The sequence below is a fragment of the Sinohyriopsis cumingii genome, chromosome 8 (assembly GCF_028554795.1).
Source record: "Sinohyriopsis cumingii isolate HCF-2022 chromosome 8, ASM2855479v2, whole genome shotgun sequence".
Classification (NCBI taxonomy): domain Eukaryota; kingdom Metazoa; phylum Mollusca; class Bivalvia; order Unionida; family Unionidae; genus Sinohyriopsis; species Sinohyriopsis cumingii.
The window spans coordinates 115,772,587-115,793,924 of NC_142968.1; the positions used below are offsets into that span (position 1 = coordinate 115,772,587).

Sequence of the window (21,338 nt, forward strand, 5' to 3'; positions counted from 1 at the left end):
TTGGCTATAAAATGTTTAGTAAGGTAGTGAAACGAACATCGGGTAAATATTTGAAACAAACACATTTAAGGTGAAAATACTGAATGGCTAAAACCTGGAAGGAAACAAAGCTTGCGAAGAATGTATATACTGACTTACGTCGTGTGACGTCATGGAATCTGATGCATCGTGTCTCGTGCACGTTTTTTAATTTTTCGATTTCTTTTTATTTGCTGACGACATAAATGTTACTAACTTGTAATATATATTTATTAATATTTTCATCGAATTATAGATAAGAACATAAAACGTGGAAAATTGTACGATGAATACATTCAATGACCATGAATTTAATCCATGATGAACGTTGCGAACACTTGTCTTTATTTGTTCTTTGCGTAATTGGGTATGCATTTTTTGTGCCACCGGTTTCACCTTACTCGAATCGTTCGCTCTGAGCTATGATTGCTGGACGCGAACACACGCCTAAGGTTAAATAAAACTAACAAGCATTGGACTAGGGGTCAGATTTTTAATAGCACATTAATTGGGTTAAAGGGAGCGGTTGTTTTCAATATATTTATTTATTTTCAGTCATAGAAACAGGAGTCTCTTGTTTGTCACTGTATACAGCAGAATTATGTTTACGCACCCCCGATTTCAGGCACATATAATCTCATCAGTAAAACAAAGTTCATAGCATATGAGACTATCTACCATCCTTTTTTTCTTCTAAATTTGCACTGCATCTTTCATTATAGTTTGCTTTAATTCTCACCTTGGAGTCCTTATCAGAATCAGAAGATTGCACTTCCATTTGAAGTGTCCCCTGGCGTCAATCCTGATGTTGTGAAAATTCTCAAGATTTGTCTGTGGAAGAGAACATGACTCCTTCTGTCCTAGTTATTATTAGTCTAAGTGCAGTGTAAGCGTGTCCAATTTTATCAGTTGTCTGACAGACGAGAATAACAGGTTAGCATTGAATAATAAAATGTACTTGGCGTTTAACTTAGCACATTGAAGTGCGGATGACTGTATGTACGTGTACGAGAGAGAGAGAGAGAGAGAGAGAGTTGTATATAATCTTATTACGACTGTATATATATTTAGTATGCGAATGATTCACACTATTAGTGCAAATCTGGTACAATGCATTATGGGAAAATTGGAAGGGGTTGGGGCAGGGGATATCTGCACAGTCTTAAAATGTGTGTCCCTTTTTACAGCTATTACTGAAAATTCATGTGTTCGTGTTTGTATTTCTTTGACTCGAGAAAGTTTCAGTCCTGTGATACATATATACTTCATTAATCAGCTAGTGCTGTTACAAACAATGTCACCTTTAAATGCATTAATACATGGACCCACTATCGTGAATGAAAAGTGGAACAACACGATTATTACCATGCTGTGTTGTATCGGTGCTTACTTCCTTGTTGAATAACGATAATGTTACTTATCTGTAGAGTCGAATGGTTACTTATGTGCTGCTTCATTCATTTAGGCGTAATGGTCCTATTTATTGTAGCGTAGTTGAGTGTGTTGTAATTTGACGTAATAGTTTTCCATAAGATTTGGTTATTTATAGACTTAACAGCTACACTTTACATGTAAATGAAGATCTCTCTTCTATATTTGCTTTTGCCACGCTCGCATATTATGGGAAACGTCAGTGCTATCTAGAACTGAACATTGAGTCTATGTCATGGATGTTTAGTGTAGGCTGTCTCATACGATTTACCACCATGAACATACAGTTAGAACAACTTCGACCGAGCATTCCGGATAGACTAGGTAATCTGGTTTCTAATCTCTCTCTCTCTCTCTCTCTCTCTGGTGTTATCGTAGTGACATAAGTGTCTTTCGTCTCGTAAATCTATTAATATAGAAGCGTGTATAAATATGCGACTATTTGTAATAAAAATGTGTCGTGCATAAATATGCGACTATTTGTAATAAAAATGTGTCGTGTATAAATAGGAGACTATTTGTATTAAAAATATGTCAGCATGTAGTCATCACTTGATGAACTTCAATATCAAACTAACCCTTGACGATTGTTATAATATTACGAATTTGTGTCAACGTCAAGCAAAAATGAAGAGTAGCCTTAAAATATAGCCAGGTAAGACCAGCATTTTAGAGTCAGATGCATTCTGTAAAGCAAGCACACAGCGTGTACATATTATGCGACAGACTCTGTTTACAGTGATAGCTTTATCTTGAAAATATATCTTCTAATGCATAACAAACTCCAATATCTAGTCCCCACCTTACGCCACCGCAAGATAAAAAAAAAAAAAAGAAAATACCTATTATGAATGTACATGTCTTAACACATGTAGTTTTGATATCTTTCATCTTGGATTACTGACAATATTTGAACAAAGTAAAGTTATGTATGTCAAGTATACTTGATGGATGAGTCTTTATTGCAATTATATATATATATATATATATATATATATATATATATATATATATATATATATATATATATATATATATATATATATATATATATTATATAATAATAATAATAATGAGGACTTTGTATAGCGCCTAATCTTTAGAAGCTCTAAGCGCTTTACAACATTAGACAACACCTATAAGATAAAAAACATATATAATGATATGATTACAAAAAACAAACAACATGAAATTAGAAAACATAAAAAACATGTTGAAAATATTTAAGGTAGGAAACATTATTAGGTTTTTAAGTTTGTTCTTGCAGTCGAAATAAGTAAGCATATATATATATATATATATATATATATATATATATATATATATATATATATATATATATATATATATATATGATTTTGCTAGTACAGGTAAAGCAACCTCATTCATTCTGATTAAATCCAATATATCCTACCTCCGCACGGAGATCTCACAAACACTGATAAAAGTTCACGTTCCCCTGGCCTTTGGAGTTGGCCGTCTGCTTAGCTTTAGTACTCTTAGATAAGATGTTGATTTTGGTGTTAGAGAGAGAGAGAGGTATCGTTTGTAATATGTTTCAAATAACGGTTTTCACTTCAGAAATTTGAAAGCTGTGATTTGACTAGTGAATTAGAATGTTAGTAGAACGTGACATTCTATTGGTACCTATCAGTGGACTCGATTTTAATAAAATAGGAGAGGAGATGCTTCAAAACTTTAGAAAAGCTTATCGTGTCTATTGATTTATAAATGGCAAACATTGATATATAACGTTAAAATTAAAGTTATTATTATAGTGTTTTTTTTTTTTTAAAAAACTCAGGTCTTGAATTAAGTGAACTTGCGGTGTTAATTATTATCAAATCAAATATCTTAATTAACCAACTGACAGATTAAAATATTAACCATGAATTTTCTTTGTCCGCTGGCTTTATGTGGCAAGGACAATGTAAGTAGGCGATATCATCTGTCCTTCGAAAATTGAAAAATTATTACCGTATAGCGTTATACCTACTCTCAGTTCCTTTTATGAGTTTGTTTTTTTTGATCGTTAGAAAGGATTCACGTGTTCGGTGATTTGAAATAATGATAGCAGGACTGTGCTGTAATTAATATGCCAAAAGACAGATTACACTTCATTCCAAAGTTTGAAAGTCAAGAGAAACATTAATAACTAAATATCATGTTTTACTAAGATCTCTTTAAAATACTCAAGTAAACTTGCACTATGCAACGGTTGCCTAATCGTTTATGCGTAATTCCTAGGGGAAAATTGCACCTTGCAACGGTTGCCTAATCGTTTATGTGTAATTCCTAGGGGAAAATTGCACCTTGCAACTTATGCAGTTCACACAAAATCGGCGTCAAGTGACACGAATCAGATACTTAGTTTATGCGAAATGTGAAACTATATATTATGTACAGTGTGCACATTGGGTTTGGTAGTACTATGGTTGATTAAGAAAGCAAGAGCAAAGGCAATAGATCACCATCGTTAAATCTACCGACTTTTTAGTGAATACCATCTCAAACCTCCGTACTCAACCCTCAGACAAAGCCAGGGATCATCATACAAAATATAGCACCTAATGCTCTTTATTGATGTATCTGCATATGTGAAGTTTATATTGAAAATCTTTGATCTTATATTGTAATTAAAAATGTTGTATATTTGATACTGGACCCCTCCCATAAACTCTATGCGTCGGGACTAAGCATAACACCACTCTTGCAGACGGTTACAGTATGGCAATATCAGATCAAAACTGAGTGAATTTGCAGATGGAGGGACATATGGGGAATATACATGAATGCATTGCAACAACTTGTATGATTTTTTTGAAAAGCTTTGGAATACATATTGTATTATTATTTCATTTCTTTCTGTTTACAGCACAAATACGTGAAGAAAATGGCAGGTTACTGGATGAAACAATTCGTAATCTTAAACTACAGAGAAAAGTGAAAAATATTCTTTTGGTGGGCATTCCTTCTGCTGGAAAATCATCGTTTGTCAACAGTCTTGTAAGCCTTATTCTTGGGAAATTTCTTCCTGTAGCAAGTGTAGGACAGGGCGTACAACAAACACATACTTATGCTGCTCACAGGTGAGTCCTTTATTGAAGATAATGATACAATGAGGAGGTCATTATCAGACGTGGATCAAACTATCACGTCTAACATAACGAATATCACAGGTACGCATCCATTATGGGTCTTACAAATAGGACGAGGTTATGATGGTAAGTCGTTATCAGTCATTGTATACGTACGTCCATAACTCCTTAGGACATCAGTCTGTATGTTACTTTTCTCGTTTCCGTACAATAACCTGTGTTGTACAAGATCTATATTTACCATACCGTGTCGGTGGCTTGCTCTAGGAGTAGGAAAGAAGCTAGTGATTTGGGAGTCAAAATGTTTATGATCATGATCAACGTGACCCAAATAAAAATTAATTTAGCATAATAACACTGGTTCTACATCACAGACCTAGACCAAACTATGGGGGTGACCCGGCGGCAAAATGGTTAAAGGTGCTGGTAGTGGTTGCTGAAAGGAGATGTAAATAGTATCGGTACAATATATTTGGTTCTTCATCACAAGACATGAAGCAAATATTTTATAATGCTTGTACAGTAAAGAACAAGCCTATTAATACTCTTGGAACGGGACCAAAGCTGCAATGTAAAGGTCACATTGGCTGAAATATGCAAAACGTATCTGCGCAAAAAAATCATTTCTTGAAATTGTACCGTCACCGGAATGAGTTATCGCTTGTACTTGAAGGAGACAAGTATCACATCATTTTATGGACTCGAAAGATCAAAGACTAAGATCATATATTTTTAGCATAATAGCTTTGATTATTGACAAATGTTTCGTATAAGAATGAGCCATAGTAATTTAGGACTCTGAAGGTCAACTGTCAGTGTCCATGTGGCTCAAAGTAAAATAGGTTTTTGCAGACTAAAGACTGTTAAAGAGTACGTTTCTTTACCATTCTTTGTGGATTGCTTGCACTTAGGCTACGAATTGAACCTATACATGTTGGGGCCTAAAAGTCATAGGTCAAATCCATGCTAAGTCTAATAAGAACATTTATTCTATCTGCACCGTACGTAAAGTACAAGACTGCAAACTATAACAGGTCACTGAGGCCCGTTGGTCAGTAATATCCAGAGTCAACAATGTTATGCTAGTACATACACAGAAGTCTATTAAACACTCGTCTTGCGTAATATGTACTGTTCGTGGTGCTCTGATTTTGTGAGTTTTTTAGGGGTGGGGTCTATGCAACATCTGTCGAAATACATACCACGTTGATGTTTGTTCAGTGCTGATTTTACAATGATACGCTGTCTGCTCTATATTTCTCCACCTCATATCTCTTGTACCTCACTCTTTCCTTTCTCGGGGTTTCGTTCCACAACCGTTTACACATTACTCACTCCACACTGTGTTTCTCACAAAAGAAAATATTTTAGGGGGACACTTTAACGCATCTGTTTTGGTTTTGAAACTAGAGACAGTAAACAGTGTCTTTGTCGCACAGAAATGGATAAGACTTAGAGTTACCGTCGTTTGACAGAATAAATTGGAATTAATATATAATATTAATAGCGGGTGTAAAAAAAAATGAAGACAAAAATAAACAACCGTAAAGATTAAAGCAAAGTATCACTCCAATCATACCATCCTTTTGCGTATCTAAGATATCAAGTGCAAACAGCGAGAGGAGAGGGCTGTAATTTTGGACGAATTCGTGATTCCAGCACTATATTAAAAATTAATTCTCATGGAGCCTATATGAATGTAATAGTTATAGAAAATTTGTTGTGATACTTGGCAATCTTTTTCTTCATCAGATATGAGCATTTTGGGATAACACAAGATCACCTGCAAGGCTCACAAAATGAGGAAACCGCTCGCATCATTCAACCATATCTGCCAAATCTGGACGACTTTGTCGGACTTTCAGATGCCAACACGGATGAAATAAAAGAAGTTTTATCGCTGAAAATATTTGGTATGAACAATGCCTTGATCCGAAAGTTTTAAAGGATTGTTTTTCTCCTTGAATGTTAAGCATCAATAATTACATTTAGTCCTGTCAATGTTCCCCATGAAACAATGCATAGCATACAAAAATAAAACAAACACGTGTTTAAAATATTTATCAATCAATAAATGCATCTATTTATGAATCTATTTACCTATTGCCTGTAGTTTATTTCAGTACTTACCAGAATATGCAAGCATGTTTAATACTTATCCAAGAGGCATGGTTTTTGCTTATTATGGAAGGCGATATGCGCGAGTTACCCTCCCCCTATTTTTTTTTTTTTACAGCTATTCAATTCCTAACATTACGTTTTAGTTGAGAGAAATACACAATTGATTCTTAAAATACGAAGAGATTTTGAGGTTGTCAATACAATGCCTCACTACCTAACGTAAGATGATATAAAATGAGGTTTTGAAGACCACTCTTTAAAATAGTATTTATTTTGTATTTTAGAGTCTCTGGAATGGTCGTTTGATGTGTTTAGATATATAAGAATAGTATGTTTATGGGTTTTGCAGCACGTGTAAGAGTATCAATCTCAAAAATATGTTCAGTGCGTTGGAGAGGCATTGGAATATACGTTTTTATATGTTTTAAGGGTTTAGAAACGATATATATGTAAAAAAATTATACTCATATTATTGAATAGCCTATAAAACGATATGTTTATATATCATATGATTTCTTAAATGATGTGTTAGTCTTATGATCTATTAAAGTATATGCTTATATCTTATATATTCGTATATATCAGAGTTTCCGACGTGACGTGTATGTCTCATATGTTCCCTCAAGTGATATGTCTATGTCTCAAATAGTCTCCAAAATGATATGATCATGTATAATATAGTCCCAAAAATGCTTTTTTAAAAACATAATCACTGTATACATTTCTTGAATAAGTTGCTCCTTTTTTAGTAGTCTCTATACTTGTCATTTTAACACATGTATTTTTTTAATTATATTAATATATAATTTTTGCTAAACATCAAAAAATGTATTTGTGTTATTTGCTGTGAAGTGTTTCCAAATGAAATTTTTAATGTTGGTAATTTCCTTTCATTAACTATAGTTTCATTATAAGCTTCGTACATTTCAATATTGTTTTAATGCAGAGATACTTTTTAATATTTAATTATAAAATTCACAACGCTGGTCAAAGTATAATTTCTCAGGCAGCTTAGCGTTCAAGACTGTTTTAAATTCATTGGTTACATCAATTCCATTTTTATTAAGAATGTTCATACTCCAGGCGCATTTACTAAATATACCAATAGTAAACCATTATATCATTTATTGCATATACTGAATATTTTCATATCAAGTAAATGAGTATATCAAAATGTCCACTATCATCATTTGTAGGATCGTTATAGACAGCTACCCAATATAAATAATAATACTTTCAATTGATTTCATATTTTCTGCCAACATGTCTTTCCTGGAACAACGTATGACATTGCTCATGTAATTCATTGTCGTAATTCTTTCATTCTGTATATTTCAAGAGGCTCTTTTTTTGTATAAATGAGGTTATTATTCATCGTTTAAAAATGCCTTCGGCTACACGAGAAAGATAAACATATTTGAATGTTTTAAAATTATTAACATAGGATAAAAGTTCCATTTTAAATATATGTTGATGTTTAAGCATTAAAAAATACAAGAACAAAAAAAACAAAACAATAAAGGGGATTGTACAGAACAAATTATGGAGCAACCTCGTGTAGTTTTCATATATTATTTTTAGATTTGATGCACTAAAATCAACCAAGTATTATTCCGCGGATACAATCATGTTGAGTGGCCCTGTGATTAGAGCGTCCACCTCGGATGCAGCAGGTCTCGGGTTCAAACCCCGGCCAAGTCATACCAAAGACTTATGAAAAATGGTACTAGCAGCTGCTTCGCTTGGCGCTCAGCATAAAGAGGCTAGTATTAGGACTGGTTGTCCTGGTGTTAGGAGAATGTGACTGGGTGGGACAAGATGCTACATGTCTGAAGCATGATGCCCCATTGCTAGACATCACGATAACTGCCACACTGTAGACATCGCAGTGATACGACTGAAAAATTGTTGAAGCTACGTTACAACTCCAAATCACGCAAACACCCCAACACCCTCCCCCACCCCACAAAATCATGTTGAAAAATTTCTTAGTAGTTTAAATGTTCAAACGGAAAACATTCTGATTTTGTTTAATAAATCCAGCTAGCAAGAACATCACAGATGAATGATGGAAAAAAATGTAAATCTTCGCCATATTTATCATTTGATATATGAAGCCGATGATAAGGTTAGAGGCCTTTGCCATAAGACTGGTACCTAGAGTTGCGGCACATTGAGCCTATGATATACAATTTAAATATCTCCATATTAAACAAAATTCCCCGTGGTATTTTATAGTCTGAGGGAATATACTGGGTATTTAATAATGTCTGGTACTGTGGCATCAAATGAAAGAAGAATATGCATATGTAATAACATGGAACTTTTATGTCATTTTGGGGCAGTTACAATTGATTTCATCTTCACAATTTCTTAAAATCAGTTTGAAGGAACTAGCATCTACCCTTCCAAAGGATAAATAGCAAATACACTGATGATGATAACATTGCATTGTTAACTAAAACACATATTTATCTATATGATTATATAGGTAATTTTGAAACATTCAGAGAGACTTGACTGACACATAAAGTTCATTGCTAACTAAGTCAGGAATATATACTGAGAATTATACACATGCGCTAAAAGTTCTGGAAACAAGTATAACAAATATGATTGTTGAATATCATGGCCTATACTTTTAGACAGATGTTAGCTCCTTGTTACTTCTTGCTATCGTTCTGGCGAGTTTATATATATATATATATATATATATATATATATATATATATATATATATATATATATATATATATATATATATATATATATATATATATATATATATATATATCTTGGCATCCGTCCATCTACGGGAGACGATGGTGTAGCTCCAGAGTAAGCTTTTGTTTATCCTTCTTTCTAGCTCTCTTTTTAGCTTGTTTTTTTTTCCTGTCTTCCTCTGCTTTTTGAATTCCCTGCCTGACAACTAGACGCCACGTGGAACGGTCGCTAGCACAGCTCTCCCAGTTGTTGACATTGATGTTGGCCGTCTTCATGTCCTTCTTACAAACATCTTTGTAGCGCAGACGTGGTCGTCCAGTCTGTCGCGCACCTTCTGTTAACTCCCCATATAACAGGTCCTTGGGAATGCGGCCTGGGTCCATTCTCTTGACATGGCCGAGCCAGCGAAGGCGCCTCTCGCTGAGAATGGAGAGCATGCTGTTGATGTTGGCGCGTTCTAGAACCTCTGTGTTGGGTACTTTGTCCTGCTACTGGATGTGCAGAATGCGCCGCAGACATCTCAGGTGGAAGCTGTTGAGTTTCCTCTCGTGTCTTGCATAGGTGGTCCATGTTTCGCTGCTGTAAAGGAGTGATCTGAGCACGCAGGTTTGGCAGGCACGCAGTTTGGTCTTCTCGGTGAGATTGGGGTTGTTCCAGAACCTCTGGTTAGGTCTTGCCATCACTGCCATCACTGCGGCTGCCTTGGCAATCCTGCCGCTCACCTCAGAATCAATGGAGAGTGAGCTGGAGATGTTGGACCCGACGTATGTGAAATTCGCAATAACTTCTAAGTTGTACCCATCGATGGTGACAGAGGGAGGGGAGTCTGCGTCCTGCGTCATGACGTTCGTTTTCTTCAAACTGATGGTCAGTCAAAATTCCTCGCAAACGTGGGAGAGGCGGCATACTAGCTGCTGAAGTCCATCTTCCGTGTGTGATGTCAAGGCTGCATCGTCGGCGAAGAGCTATTCGCGGATGAGTACCTCTGTGACTTTAGTCTTAGCATGGAAACAGGCGATGTTGAACAGCTTGCCGTCAGCCCTGGTAAGGATGTACACTCCCTCGCTGCCGTCCTTGAAGGCGTACTGGAGAAGCATGGAGAAGAATATGCGAAGAGCGTCGGCGCAAGCACACAGCCTTGTTTGACCCCACTGATGACTGGGAAGGCCTCCGATGTTGCGCCATTGAAGCACACTGTGCTGTGTATGTTCTCGTGGAACGACATGAGGACAGCAAGTAGACGTGGGGGGCAGCCGATCTTCTGCAGGAGTCTGAAGAGTCTACTCCGACTGACCAGGTCAAACGCCTTCGTCAGGTCTATGAAGGCAATGTAGAGGGGCATCTGCTGCTCGCGACACTTCTACTGCAGCTGGCGTTGTGAGAAGATCATGTCTACAGTTGACCTGCTGGCTCGAAATCCACACTGGGACTCTGGGTAGACGCAGGAGACTAGGATCTGCAAACGCGCCAATGCAACACGGGCGAAAGCCTTTCCGACGATGCTGAGGAGGGAGATGCCCCGGTAGTTGCTGCAGTCGCTATGGTCTCCTTTGTTCTTGCACAAAGTAACGATCTTGGCGTCACGCATGTGCTGTGGGATGTATCACTGTTCCTAGCAGAGGCAGAGGAGTATGTGTATGGGCTGGAGCAGTGCTGGTTTCCCGCTCTTGAGGACTTCAGGCGGAATGCCGTCGCTTCTAGGAGCCTTTCCACAGGCAAGGCAATCGATGGCTTTTCCGAGCTCTTCCAGGGTGGGCTGTGTGTCTAGCTCCTCCATGACAGGCAGGTCTGGAATGGCGTCCAGGGCAGTGTCAGTGACGTTGTTTTCGGTTGCATATAGCTCGAGATAGTGCTTAACCCATCGCTGCAGTTGTTTCCCCTGGTTTGTGATGACTTCGCCCGTCTTCGACTTGAGGGGGCGGTCTTGGAGGTGGGGGGGGGGACTGTCGCCTTCTTGATACCCTCATACATTCCTCTTGCATCCCAGGTGTTGGCAGCTGTCTGTATACTGTTGCAAAGGTTCAGCCAGTAGGTGTTGGCACAGCGGCGGCCGGTCTTCTGGGCGTTGTTCCTAGTAGTCCTGAGGGCTTGTAGTGTTCTGGGGCTAGGTGCAGCCTTGTATGCCAGGAGGGCTTTCCTCTTTGCCTCAGTCACGGGCTCCATCTCCTCCCAGTTTGCCTCATACCAGTCGACATTTTTTCGCTCCCTCTTCCCGTAAGCTGTGATGGCTGAATTGTACACAGAGTCACAGAGATGGGACCACTTGGAGTCAATGGTGTCATCAGGTGTCACTTTGGTGAAAGCTTCCTGCAGTTTGCTGATGAACTGCTGTGTTTTCTTTGGGTTGCTTGCACAACATGTGTTGATGCGTGGGGGACCCTTCTTCTTGGCGTGGTGCAGCTTCTTGGGTAATATTCGCAACTTGCTGGCCACGAGGGAATGGTCCGTGTCGCAGTCGGCACTGTGGTAGCTGCGGGTGAGGAGGACACTGGCCAGTTCTGCAGGCCTTGTGATGACGAGGTCTAGCTGGTGCCAGTGGCGTGAACGTGGGTGTCTCCATGACACCTGGTGGATCTCCTTGCATTTGAAGAAAGTGTTGGTCACACATAGGCTGTGGGAGCAGCATATCTGCAGCAGTCGCTGACCATTCTCGTTGATCTTTCCCCTTCCGTAAAAGCCGAGACAGGTGGACCAGGCCTTATGGTCAGCTCCCACTCTAGTATTGAAGTCTCCTAGTAAGTAAAGACCTTCTTTGTTGGGGATACTGGATATTGCCTGATCCAGAGCCTCATAAAACTTGTCTTTCTTCTCGTGGGTGGAGCAGAGGGTTGGGGCGTACACGCTGAAGATGTTGATCGGGCCTAAGGACGTTGACAGCCGGAGAGCAAGGATTCTCTCAGTACCTGGTGACGGAGGTTCAAGGAAGGAGACTAGCGTGTTCTTTACGGCAAAGCCTACACCGTGCTGCCTAGGTTCATCCGAGGGCTTCCCCTGCTAAACGAACGTGTAATTGGCTTCCCTGATGGTGCCGCTGTCAGCCAGTCGGGTCCACTGGAGGCAGGCAATGTCGATGTTCAGTCGGGAGAGTTCTCTGTCAATGACGGCAGTCTTTCGTGCATCGTCGATCTGCTGTAGGTCAGAGGTCAATCCAGGACACATGGTCCTGATGTTCCAGTTTGCAAAACGAAGAGCTGGAGTCTTCGTATTTCTTCTTTGGCGCCCTAAAACCAGTTCCTTCGGGTAGATGGGACTCGTAAACCTTGGATGGTAGCTCATTTAGGAGAAGGAAGACTCCGATTCCAAACCTCTGCTGCCTTGCGGCTATACCCACTCATGGGAAAGGCTAAGGGAGTAAACCCCGACAGAAATTCTGGAGACGGAGTCCCTTAGGCGGTCTGACATTGACTTCAACGTCATTCCGGCAACCCCTGCGACGCCGTTGGGGCCAAGCCGTATCGGCATTCGTTGTTCCCTTGGGTATATATATATATATATATATATATATATATATATATATATATATATATATATATCACCATTTTAAGATTCCTATAAGAATTTTTAGAAAAAGGGTTTAAACTCTGTCAAAATCATATTTAAAACATCGTTTTAGACTCTCTGGGAATGCCATTTTTAAGTAGATCTCTTATGATATTTTACAGGCAAAATTACTATCACATTTAAACGTGGTAATTATATCATTTTATAGACAATACATGACGTAAGCATCTCATCTTTGTATGAGACAAATACATTTAAAGACCATGTAATACATACAAATCTCATTTTTAGAGACATTATTGTGAGACAAAATATATCATTGCAGAGACTATACAAGACATAAACATAGAATTTAAGAAGTTTTTTAAAACACATTATCTATCACAAACTGTATTGAACACATTATAAACGTATCATTCCGAAGCATCTGAAACACACAAAAAAGTGCATTCTAAACTCTCTTAAATGCGCAAGAAAATTGTATTTTTGTATTTTGGACGTTAATGAAGACGTAAGATTGTATTTTGGACGTAAAGACGTAAAATTGTTTTTGGATGTTAATGAAGACGTATGACTGGTCTTAAATGTGATTGTCCAGCAACAAACATATTGACAAGCCGTCAAAACACAAAAGTTGAGCATCTGAGAACCTTTAAAACGCAAGTAAACACCATTTTAGAGCACGATTTAGAATTCCAAAAAGTTAAATCAACTAAAGTGATTCTTGGATATTTATGTCGCTTGTAAGCTACGGATATTATTTGTGTTTTGTTTTCTCAATGTTTAAACGATAAAATATGTAAAGCAATGCGATGCTAATTGACAACGTTAAATGCTCTGTATTCAGTCATGCTACATTATATGTTTAGAATGCTTGAATAGTGTTGGTAATTATTAAACGTTAATTTAAAAAGTTCGTATGCGCCTAATTTTGTATAACTGTTTCATTAATTTACTGTTTCTCTGTTCGCATATGGCCATACTATGATGTATGCGATGATTTTTTTATAAGGATTTACCCCAGTTCAGGTGAGTAACTTATATAGACGTTTGCTTTCAAAGCTTCTATTGACCATCTACGTTAGGACAGTTTGATTTGTAATGTGATTACCAAACGACAATTAGCACAATGTATGTCGATATTTCTTTCCTCTTCCATTTTCCTGCACCATTATTACATCTCAAAATTTCTGCAGGCTATCTTCAGCCGGGTATCCAAATAAATGCCTTGTTGAATCTACTGAGAGATCGTGGAGTGGGATTCTTAAGACGTGTTTATACGAAAAGCAAAGAGGAATGGAAGACGGATGTTGTTATTTTTGTACACAGTGTCGCATCAGCGCCCGTTCCAACGAAGTTGATTGAGTGCCTTCTAGAGGTTATAAGACCAAAACATACACTTAGTCCTGTGGGTGAGAATATTTACGCATCAATAATTTCACTCATTTTTAATGTACAACAAATTCATAAATTGAATAAATTTGGATTGCAGTCACGATAAAGCGCGGCTCATCTGTTCTGCTTAATTAATTAAGGTGATGGGGACAATACAGATGATTCAGTACACTGATGAATAGATCGTCTGTACGGTCAGTTCGAGATAATGAAGGTGATGGGGGAAATACAGACAATTCTGTACACTGATAAATAGATCGTCTGTACGGTCAGTTAGAGACAGTATTGGTATACGAGGAACGATACGATGGCCAAAGGAGGAAAAATTATAAATGAAGGATCCACGCGATAGCCAAGGGAAGTAAAAGATTAACTATGTAAGATGAATCGATACGATGGACAATTCTGGGAAAAGAGTGCAACTTGTGAAATTAAAAGGACCTATTTCTTATTCAGATATATACGTATCTACAAAGTCGTGGGTTGACGGATGTCAATAGCAGATGGGATGTCAAGTTAAAATAAAGAGAAATTATCAACTTCCTTGGCCTAATCCTGGATATCAAACAATTGCCTTCTTACATTAATAAATTTTTGGGAAGAGTCACACCTGAGTCGTCTTTACTTGCAACAAATGTTAAAGAAATAATCAAAAATGTTTCATTACTTTTAACTTTTCATGACCAATAACACCGTCCCTATGATAGCAAAGTGGTGGTATATACTTGCTGAATTTCTTTGTTCTATCGGGATATGTAGTATCAAAATTTACTAGGTCTTATTCCGCTGCAATATCAGTAGTTATTAGGTCTTATTTCTCTGTAATATCAGAGGGCATTAGGTCTTATTCTGCTATCATACCATTGATATGAAACCTTATTATGATATTATTCCAGCGGGTATTACATCTTATAATGATATCATATCAGGGGATTTTAGGTCCTATTATGCTGGCGTAACAGGGTATTAAGTCTTTGTTTGCTGATATACCAGGAATAATTAAGCCTTATTCTTTTGTAGTTCCAGGGGATATTATTTATTATTCTGTTGTCATGGTAAGGTATATACGAAGATTGGATTTTCAAAATTTTGGAAGGAATACGCTCATTCGTCATGTCATTAAATATGTAAATAAAACGTTACTCCTCCTCGTTTTATAACAGTGCGCTTGTCAAGAATATCCAGTTTGATTAAACTATGTTACAATCCTTGAAATAAAAGCTGTTTTATGTTGCAAAATTTTCCGTCTAAAATCTGTTCTTAAAAAAGCCGTTATTAAAAAGGAAGATTTACGGCCGCTTGCAGATGCATGGACAGCAAAGACACAATAAGTTAATAATGTCTGTATTAGAAGATACGATACAGGACCTAGTAGAGTTCAAAAGTTTCCACTTAATTTAGCTATAGTCAAAATTACATTAAGTTATACAGAGCTACAAGACGCGAGAATGTACAAATTTAAAACTAATACGCGAGAATGTACAAATTTAAAACTAATAAAATGTCTTTTTAATTGGAAGGGGTTCTTGGTAGGTTCTGGAGTGGGTCGTATCATATTTTGTAAACTCTATTAATGTTAGCTCATCTGGCCATAAGGCCTACAGAGCTTATGTCATTGCCCTGCGTCCGTTGTACATCGTCCGTCAGCAAGTTCCTGTTACCAATATTGAGTTAATTTAGATTGCCCCATTTCAGTCGAACTTGGAATAATGAGCTTGCATCATCCAAAGCTCAAAAAAGTATGTATGATATTGATGAAGATTTGTGCATACTAATGCGGTGATCTTTAACCTGATTGGCTAATTTTTTTCTTTCCATTCTGCAGGCCATATTTTTGCTTCGATTATGATTACATTTGAAATATATACTTATACTATCAATATCGAAGAAGGTTCGGTAAGCAGCGAAATTAACACTGATTGATTAGGTGATCATGCATATGGTAATTTAGCTCATTACCATTCCGGAGGTAATATTTTTTAAGTGATCTGATTTTGATTAAAGTTGGAATATGTCCTTAAAGTCCTCGATGAGCTCGGCAATGAGCGATGTCGTCGCATACTTACATTGGATTGGCTGAGATTGTTACCGCTCTGGAAGAAACATTTCTAATTCGATTTTGATCCAACGTGAAATACGTGCTTATGTAATCAAGAACTTGGATTAGTTTTGATATTGACGAGGCTCCCTTGTATAATTGATGTAACCTTACATCTCACTGGCTAAGTATTGTGTCACTTTGGAAGCCATATTTGTGATCTGATATTAATCAAACTTAGTATTATCAGGCTCTTGGCATGTATCAATAAAGACCGAGCGAAGTATATTAATTAGATAATCTTGCATCTGATTGACTGGTCATTATACCACCTTTGAAGCCATATGTATAATCTGTTAGCTTTATTATCATCAACATTTGCGATGTCCTTGCTTAAAACAAGAATCTGTGCATGTTATTTATGCCCTCTTAAGATATTTTCATGGAAATTGAAATGCCATTCTTTACAGATGTGGCCATGTACGTTGTGCTGACCAAAATGGATAAGGTGGAGACTGGTGAGGTATCCAAGGAAACTCTAGACGCCATCGAAAACGATATTGCTGGCGCATTTGGATTCCGTGGTTTCAAAGAATACAAGCTTTTTAAAATAACAAACTGGTGCGATACCGTTGGATTCCTGAATTCTTCAGCAGACAGTCTGTGCGAATGGGATGAAAGGAGTGTAACTCTGAACAATCAGCTGCTTAAGCTTCTACGTAATGTCTCCATTCCTAAAGCTGAACAAGAACCGATAGAAGAGATCACTTACATTCAATCTATCCTGCCTGAGATACACATGTGGTGCACCAGGATCAACGGAATAATTCAGGCTCATGTGGTCGCTAGGGACATTTTCCATGTTGCTATTTTTGGTTTTATTCTAATCCTTGTTGTGTATTTCCTTCTCACAAGATGAAGGTTATATAGCCAGTTGGACACAATTGTTAACAAATTAGTTCGGTCTGCTATGTCTCATTAAAGAGGGAATTATTTTAATATTTAGAGTCTGGTTCGAAGTATCGTATAAATACATATAGGATAATTTCTGTTCTTATATTAATATTATATAGCTTTTGCCGTGTAGTGCAAACAAATGTGATAGTTTAACGAGCGATGAAGTCGCGACTTCAAATGCATCTTTGTTTCCTTTCTATATTTTGCTTTCTGTTTATTTGGTGAAAGAAGTCTGTTGGAGTGAGTGTACCACCAGATGAATTATTTATTTACCCGGGGAAAGAAAACTTTCTTTTCTTTATGTACAAAACTTGCTCCTAAAACAAAGCTTAATCAAAGCTTAATGAATTCTCAGAAGCAAGTATATTTTTATGAATTATATAATAAATACTTGTAAGATTTTAATTCACATCATTCGATATAAATTTCATTTGATGGAAGAATTAAAATGAATGTAGTAACATCTGACTCCAATCGTCTCCAATCTGCATGTACTCCAATCTGCATGTACCAAACACATCAATGAAGCATGAAAATGGACCTCATATATATTCAGCATGAAATGGTCATGAACAACATCTATGTACGTCTCAAAAGAATATGGACAACGAGAGATACAACAAATCCTTAAGAACACTCACAATCGGTCAGAGCTTAAGTGCAGTGATCAACAGTTCATCTTCCATATTTTGAAAAAGAGAACAATATATAACCAATGCTTCCTGTTATTACGAATCTATAGAAAAGTGTGAGAAGCAACAAGCCTTTTAAACTTCAACAAATAATTTATTTCCCTAGTATATAAGGTGAAAATGTAAAACAAAGAACTTACGGTATTGCGGATTAAATACCAAATTATCGTATAATTTCTAACACAAGTCCCAATGAATTAAGTTTTTAATAAACTTTAGTGGTATTCCAAGATAAATTCAACGCTAACGTTGTTGATGTGCCTTTAGTGGCCTCTGTCGTTGTGTTTTGCCAACAGTCTTTTGTTCAATCACAATAATTCAGGTAGAAAATGAATTTGATGATTTTGGGCCAGGTCAAGACCAAAATACAATTATCCATAGCATATAATGAATTAAAACGTTACTAACAAACAATCCAAATTAAATATACATATCACTATGATCAACCAACTTATCTCTGAGAATTGAATCATCTGTAGGTTTGAAAATTCAAAGACTAAACATGAAAGGATAGAAAGTTCCAGTCATCTTCAGTCTGTGTCTTTTGATGTAAAGGTAGATTGTTTAAATAAAAAATATTCATTTTCGGGTTGTTGAAATATTATTGAATGACAGCGATTTAGCACTAGTACACCTATCTTTTCCTATAAAGATCGCCTTCTGCGTTTTACGACAATCATTGCCGTTCACTAGTGAATATAGTCTAGATCATCAAACATCAGGACGAAAATGGAACGGTATTTTAACACACAATGTGAAACAAGAATCATTTACAGTAAAAGTAACTAATCACATACACATCTTTTCCTTTTTAAAATGTACTCATTTATTGTATAGTTTGAGAAGAAATAATTACGATATATATCACTAAAATATGTTGTTTCATGGACTTTCTTGTAAATTCAAAGATTGCCATATATAACAGTTTTTGGGAGTTTTACCCTTTTCCCACCTTGGAGAATAATGCGCAGTCCACTACTAATCAATTTCTTAGTGGTATATTAATGAACATGATCCGATTTGATTCTCACAGATCTAAAGCGAGACCTTTGACCTCACTTTAGTTGTAGCTGGATGTCACAGGACTGTATCTACATGCGTCGCAGACATATTTTTGACATTTTAGGGATGTTATACGGCATTGAGTTTAAAAAATGTATTGAATAATACGCAGATTTTAAGTTTTAGATGTAAATCGGAAAATGTTTAGTGATAAAAATGTAATTATATTGTCGATTAGATACCAAATGATATTTACTTGATCAAAATATTAACTACATGTATGCATTAACATAATAGATGAAATAGGAATTCACAAGCATACATGCTCTCAATTCATCCATCATAATGGATTATTCTTGGTCGTTTTTCGTCCTTTTTCATCAAAAAGACTTGTAATAACAATTGGCACGTACATGTTCAACATTATATCATCGTGTTTCAGTTTCCCAATGTTTGCTGAATTAACCTTAACATGACGTAACCCGCTTCTCAATTTACAATTATATATTCCTAAAAGAAGAAATAAACAAGCAGAGCAAAAAAGCTTCAACCAATAAATCTGTCTTTAATATCCTAGATACTCTCAGCCAGCCAATGATATTCACATCTGCATTGCTATTTTGTGTAAGTCTATCTTTAAATCTTATCTTTTGTGTCCATAAAGGTCTCTTTGTTCCCTTCGCCGTATTATGCGATGTCATTCCAAAACGATAACTAAAAAAACATTTCTCAACAGTATGGACCAAAATTATAGAGCTACTGTTTGTACCCTCAAGCAAAGAGAGCTGTATTTGATAACATAACTATCTGACATTGCAGATAGTTACAACCAATATTTGAAGGGTCTCACAATTTAGACATATTCAGATAGTTACTACCTAATTATCCGTTCACAAAACAATTAGGATTCTATATGCCTAACTGTAAGACATATTTGCAAGCATTATCATGCTCTCTTTTTATGTCACGGAGTTCACGTATTTCAAAAACATAGATCAAAAAGGGCAGAACTCTAGCGTCAAAATCTTTAAATAACGTATTTACCGACAATTTGCCCTAATGTTAAACTTTCCAGAGCGCGCATTGTCTTGTATGTTTGTGCTACTAATGATTTAGTGACATTCGTTCAGAATTCCTTATATGAGATAACAACGTCTAAGTATTTATAAATAGAACCAACATTAAGTCTTGACCCCAATATACAATTTTTCCTAACCTCTTATATAACTGCCCTTTCGTAAAACCACTACCTTGGTTTAATAAAGATTTATACTAAAGTTTGCAATAGTCACAATATTGGATAAGCATATCTAATAAATGATCTATTTAAATTGCTGTATTGGCCAATAATACCAGTGTATCTGCATAAATAACAAGAAAAAGGTTCAATAAGGTTTCTATGTCATTACCACTGTTGCCATCAGAAAGTGTATTTTGCAGGTCATTTAGAAAAAGTGAGAACATCAAAGGTGACAACATGCAACCCTATAAAACACCTATTGGACACTGAAAGATATGATTTAATTCACTCGAGGTTATTACACAAGTTTTTTTACAAAATTTGATGCAGATAGAGCAACTATCGACGTTGTCTTTACTATCTCGTTAGCCGTAGTAGCAACAGTTACACATTTTTAATCTATCCGTGAGAGGAAGTTTACAATTGGGATTTCATTAACGTGTTCCGTGTTGCATTTGCAGAAGTCGTGTTCTCCATATTTTCATTTAATTATGAACCCATAATTAAAATTTGGCAAGTGCATTTAACATATATTATCTTTACCATCATTTCTTCATTCTCAATCTTTCTATTTCGACATCTTTTATCGGTTGGTAACAATATTTCAGTTTTCTGTTAGCAGTTTCTGTGTTTGGTGCCCCAGCTTTGACAGTATCTTTATATTCTCTTATCTCTCTTTGTTCTCGTGGTACAAGTAACCATTGGAAACGTTTTTCTACTTGAGGATAAATAACCTTAGAACAATTTGTTCTTTATTTTAGCTTTCTCACTGGAAAGCAAACGTACTAAAATATTTATCCAATTTATGAATTATTTCTCTCTAATGAGTGTTTTGTTGTCTTATCAACTAGTTCATTTCCTCGCATGATTAAAATGTCTTCGATTGATGGCATTTTGTTGTACTTCCTTTTGTTCAACAGTAAATGAAAGTTGGTATTTAGCTTGTTTTTCTTACGTGTTTATAAGTCTGTTTAATTTTTCCTGAAATTCATCCATTATGGTAGAAACAGGAAATGATTAATGACAGTGACGCTGAATTTCAGAAGAGTCTATAAGAATACGTTTGGATTGGTGGATATAGGTGCTGATCAGGACAGATGGGTGTTTGTCAGTAATGATCA

At 36.5% G+C, this 21,338-nt stretch overlaps 1 protein-coding gene across 1 annotated transcript; it reads left to right on the forward strand.

Annotated features, from left to right (window-relative positions):
• The first annotated feature begins 1,096 nt into the window (after positions 1–1,096).
• Positions 1,097–21,109, forward strand: LOC149794447 (uncharacterized). The gene is made up of 5 exons (XM_089968697.1): positions 1,097–1,773; positions 4,325–4,538; positions 6,300–6,460; positions 14,090–14,305; positions 16,797–21,109. The coding sequence occupies exons 1-5, from the start codon at positions 1,680–1,682 to the stop codon at positions 17,243–17,245; spliced, it is 1,134 nt and encodes a 377-aa protein (XP_089824823.1). The 5' UTR covers positions 1,097–1,679; the 3' UTR covers positions 17,246–21,109.
• The last annotated feature ends 229 nt before the right edge of the window (positions 21,110–21,338 follow it).

Coding starts and splice junctions, on each gene's coding strand:
- LOC149794447 (XM_089968697.1), top strand. CDS start 1,680: ATGTCATGGATGTTTAGTGTAGGCTGTCTCATACGATTTACCACCATG. Junction 4,539..6,299: donor CATACTTATGCTGCTCACAG/GTGAGTCCTTTA, acceptor TTTCTTCATCAG/ATATGAGCATTTTGGGATAA. Junction 14,306..16,796: donor ACATACACTTAGTCCTGTGG/GTGAGAATATTT, acceptor CATTCTTTACAG/ATGTGGCCATGTACGTTGTG.